Here is a 5,216-nt window from a genome sequence, read left to right as displayed (position 1 = left end):
CGAGCGGTTATGGGACATCAATTTTCTAATTTAAACATGAAGTTAAGGTGCACGGCCCGCAAATGAAAACTAATTTCCTTCTGTGAACACGGCCTTATACTCTGGATGACGCTGCAGAATTTGGAGGGAGGTAAGGCCTTCCGTAGAACTTTATGCCAATTAGCAATGCTCTCAAACGGTATATCGCTCTACTTTAATATTAAAACCGCGAATTAATGTGTCTGTTGCCAAAATAGTTCAGCGGACTTACGCCCGGCATACCAGGTGTGAGTCATCGAATCTCCATATAGGTGAAGCTATGGACCTAGCCGTTCGTCTCTCACAGAACGTGGTTGCGTTCCCGATCGGTATGACTACCGATTTTTTTTTCTCGTGAATATCGAATGTGTCTACTAGTTTGTATCCGTGAACACTAAGCAACACTCTCGGTGCAGAAGGTTAGACACTCTGAAGGCAAGGCCTACGGTGAAAGGTTCTCATCGACGAGTGCCTCAAGTGTGAAAGATTCCCGAAGTAATGGAGGAGGGCCATGGTGGTATTGCTGCAGAAACCTGGAAAGTCCCAGCAATCTCAGTCGGCGTACAGGCTGATCTACTTGGTGGACGAGGGCAGAATATTGTTGAAGAGGGTGTTGGCTCGTAGACTGACTATCAACCTCTGAACGGTAGGTTCGGATATGGACGATCGACAGTTCGGTTTTAGGCAGGGACGATCGATCATCGAAATGCTCCTGACCGTCAAGTCCCTCTCGGAACGTGTCATTCGACTTGGTGGGTTCATGCTAGCGTTCGGGCTCGTCATCGCCAATGCATTCAACGGGATGCCATGGACAGCTATCAGGTCTGCACTTGTTCGGCACCGAGTGCCGGACTACCTGACAGCGATGAATCGAGACTACCTGTCTGCAGGTATTTGGAATATCCCGGGAGGGTCGGCAGTGTCAGCCGGGGGGTGTACTGCGGCGTCCCGCCGGGGTCGGTGCAGGCCCCGATCCTGTGGGACTAAGCGTTCGACGAGGTGCTACACGCCGCACTCCCGGCCGGAGTGAGCGTCCGTTGTCACGCGGATGATACCCTGGGCGCAGCGAGCGGGATGAACAACAAGGAGATGGCCCTGCGTGCCGAAGAATTGGTGGTTGCAGTAGTTGGGGCCATAGAACACCAGGGATTCCGCGTCTCGCCGGAGAAGACCCAGGCCATTTGGTTCCACAGCGGGAGAAAGGTGCGGGTAATACCACACGCACGAGGAAAAATCGGAGGAAAAGTGAAGTACCTTGTTCTCGTCCTGGACGGCAGATGGACTTTCGAGGACCATTTCGAGGAGCGCGCCCCCGTCTGCAGAGGACGGTCGTAGCGCTGTGTCGACTGCTGCCCAACATAGGAGGGCCGGACGAGAGGGTTCGCCGACTCTACGCCGGTGTGATCGGCTCGAGTATCCTGTACGGGGCACCGGTGTCAGCGGAAAAGCTGATGGCCAGAAGGAAGAACCGCGCCAATGTATCTAGCGTTTGAGGACGGGTGGCCATTAGGATCGCAACAGGATACCGCACCATCACGCGCGAGGCGGCCGCCGTTCTGGTGGGCCTCCCACCGATGGACCTGTTGGAGGCAGCTGCAGCGCGGACCAACGGGCTCCTGCTCCGCTTCCGCGTAGGGAACCCGGTCCAGGATCGGAGGAACTCGTAGAAATGGAGGAAAAGAAGAGGGAGATCCGGCGGTCCGCCATGAATAGGCGGCAGTGCCGGCTGCGTAGGCCGGACAGCGCTCGCCACCGGGCCGTCGGACCCATCGTCCTGGTACTGGACGACTGGATGTGGAGCCGCAGCAAGCGGACACTCTGCATAACTCAGGTACTCTCCGGGCACGGATGCTTCGGGGAGCACCTGCACATGATCAGGAAGGAGGTGACGCCAGAGTGTTGGCATTACGGTGCCGAGGTGGATTCCGCGCAGCACACTCTGGTGGACTGTTCGGCTTGGATGCCGGTGAGAAGGGAGCTCCAGCGACTCGTAGGATGGGACCCTGCATGGCTGTGAGTGATCGAGTTTGGCGAGCGGTGGCCTCCTACTGCGGGCAGGTCATGCAGCGGACTGGGGAGGCGGAGTGGGGTCGTGAAGAGGGGATCCAGACCCGCGGCCGTCTGCTAAATCAATAACTACACCTATCCTGTGATTCCGTGAGTCAAACCAGGTATCCCGTGACTAAATCCGCTGTACTGTATTAGCAGTAGATACCTCAATTAAGGGTATGAATGTTAAAGTAGAGCGTCAAGCCTCTGCAGAACATTACCAATTGGTATCTTGTAGAACATTCATCGTAGGCCTTGCCTTCAGAGAACCTAACCCCTGTATCGAGGGTATAACTTTGAGATCAGCGAAACAAATTAGTATACATTTTCGTGCCGGGCAGCTTAATATCGTGTATGAATAATAAGAATGAAAGTCAAACCGTTCGAGTACGTCACCACCTTCTTTTGTAATAGAACAGCGTAGTCAATAGCTGCACCCAACCTGTGATACCGAGAGGAAAACCAGGTATTCGGGAGAATTCTGCTGAACTGTATTGGCATTCGACACCTTAATTCACGGTCTCAATAATAACGCGGAAAGTCAAACCGTTGTAGATATTATCATAGAATCAAACACTGAACCGATAGCATTTCCTTCGGAAAAGCTAACACGCAGTTTGAAGAGTATAACACCGGGTCAGAGGAATTAAATATTCTACATTTTAGGGACGAGCATCATAATTTCTCACTTGAATTAGAATGTCGCGAGTCAAACCGTTCGAGGGCGTTTCCACCTTCCGTGAGAGTCCAACGGCTAAGTAAATCGCTTTACCTATCCTGTTTTTTGTAGAGTGAAAGCAGGTACCCCGGCCGCCAATCCGCTGTACACAAGTGTCAATGGACAGCATAATGCACGGCTTGAATATTAAAGTAGATCGTGAGAACATTTGGGAACGTTATCAGTTGGTATAAAGTCAAACATCTTAGAAACTACCATACCTTCCGAGAAACTAATCCGCTGCAGCGTGTGTGTAGCTTAGTGTAAACGAATACAAATTAGTAGTCATTTCAGCAGGTGGATATCTGATTTTCATACACTCATAGAAAAATCGGCAGTCCAACAGTTCGAGAACGATCCCACCTTCTTTGAGAATGAAACGGTGAAGTAAATTGCATCATCTGTCCTGTTACTGCGTTCGGCAAACAAAGAATTCCGGGAGTCATTTTGCTTTATACTATTTGCAATGGACACATTAATTCACGATATGGATATTAAAGTAGATTGTCAAACCGTTGGGGAGCATTACCTAATGGTATAAAGACAAACTTTTTACCCGATACCTTGCCATCCAAGTACCTAACGCGCTGTAGCGAGTGTCATCCTCAGTGCACACTGAAACAATTTAGTAGAAATTGTCGCAGACGGACACCTTATTTTTGTGTATGAATAAAATAATCGAGAATCAAACCGTTCGAGATCGTTCCCACCTTCTGTTGTAGTCGAACGGCTCAGTCAATTGCTCCACTTGTCTGATGATTCCGATAACCAAAGCAGATATGACGGCAGCGACCCCGGTGTACATTATTGGCAATAGACACATTAATTCACTGTTTGATTACTAATGTAAAGCGCCAAACCGATGCAGGACGTAACCTATTCGTATAAAATCATTCTTTTTACCGAATGCCTTACCTTCCTAGAACCTATCCCGCTGTAGCGAGATTATAACTTCGTGTTCAGTGGAGCTAACTAGTATACTTTAGCGACATGCACCTGAATTTCATGTATGAATTAGAAAATCGAGTGCCAAACCTTTCGTGAACGCTATCACCTCCATTGAAAGTCACATATCTAAGTCACTAGCTGCACCTATCCTGTGATTGCGAGAGTCAAATCAGTCATTCCGGGAGTAATCTCGCCGAACAGTATTGTCAATGGACGCGATAACTCACGATTGGATTATTAAAGTAGGACGTCAATCCTTTTGAGCAAGTTAGAAATTGGTACAAAATCACTCTTTATGGCAAATACCTTACCTTCCGCGAAGCTATCCCGCTGTATTAAGGGTATAACTTCACGATCGGGTAATCAAATTACTATACATTTTAGACATGGCCTGCATAATTTCGTTTATGAATTACAATATCGGGGGCCAAACCAACTGAGACCGTTACCACCGTCTCTGAGAGTCGCACAGCATGGTCAACAGGTTCACTTTTCATGTGATTCTTAGAGTCAAGCTAGGTGTTCCGGCTCAAAAGCCGCTGACCAGTATTGGCAATAGACCCATTACTTCACGGTTTGCATATTAAAGTAGGGCATCAAACAGCTTGAGAACGATACTAACCTGTATATATTCATTCCTTTCATACAATACCATACCTCGCAAGAACCTAACACGCTGTATCAAGAGTATGACTTCGTGATCAACGAAGCAAATTGTAATACATTATAGTGACGGCACATCATTTTCAAATATGAATAGCAAAATCGAGTGTCAACCCGTTCGAGGACGTTACCACATACCTTTAGAATCGAACGGCTAGTTCAGTAGCTTCAATAATATTGTTATGCGGAGATTCAGACCAGACATTCCGGGAGTAATCCGGTGAGAAATAGTGGCAATAAACGCCTTGATTCACGATATGAATATTGAAGTACACAGTGAAAGCGTTGTTGAACGATACCCATTATTATAGAGTCAAACATTTACCGAATATCTAACCTTCCGTAAACATAACGCGCTGTACCGAGAGCAACAATTCGTGCTCAGAGAAAGACTTCAGTTTTTAATTTAGTGTCGGGAAACTTTCTTTTAATTATGAAATAGACGATCGAGTGTCAAAACGTTTGGGAACGATACCACCTTCCATGATGGTTGGACGGCATGGTCCATGGCTTCACCGATCCAGTGTTACCGGGAGTCAAACCAGGTATTTCCGGAGTATGTCCGCTAGACAGTATTGGCATTAGACACCCTATATCATGGTACAAGTATAAATGTCCAGATTCAAACCGTTGTAGAACGTTACGTACTGGTATAGAGTCAAACTGGTTACGGATGGCCTTACCTTCCGAGAAGCTAATCCGCTGTATCTAGAGTATGACCCAGAGTTCAAAGAATCAATGTAGTATATATATTATTGACCGGCACTATGATTACGTGCATCAATATGAAGGTCATACGCAAACTGTTCCAGAATTTTAT

The 5,216-nt window shown here is 47.6% G+C and overlaps 1 protein-coding gene across 1 annotated transcript; it reads left to right on the top strand.

The window, feature by feature from the left end:
• Positions 1-676: 676 nt before the first annotated feature.
• Positions 677-4,463, top strand: LOC143220626 (uncharacterized). Its single transcript, XM_076446246.1, has 5 exons — positions 677-908; positions 1,007-1,346; positions 1,540-2,031; positions 4,118-4,217; positions 4,326-4,463. Exons 1-5 carry the CDS (start codon positions 677-679, stop codon positions 4,461-4,463), a joined length of 1,302 nt encoding a protein of 433 aa, XP_076302361.1.
• Positions 4,464-5,216: the final 753 nt, after the last annotated feature.

Source organism: Lasioglossum baleicum, unplaced genomic scaffold (genome assembly GCF_051020765.1).
Source record: "Lasioglossum baleicum unplaced genomic scaffold, iyLasBale1 scaffold1313, whole genome shotgun sequence".
Classification (NCBI taxonomy): domain Eukaryota; kingdom Metazoa; phylum Arthropoda; class Insecta; order Hymenoptera; family Halictidae; genus Lasioglossum; species Lasioglossum baleicum.
Note: the sequence above shows the minus strand (reverse complement) of the source record. Positions and strands in the feature narration are given on the sequence as shown.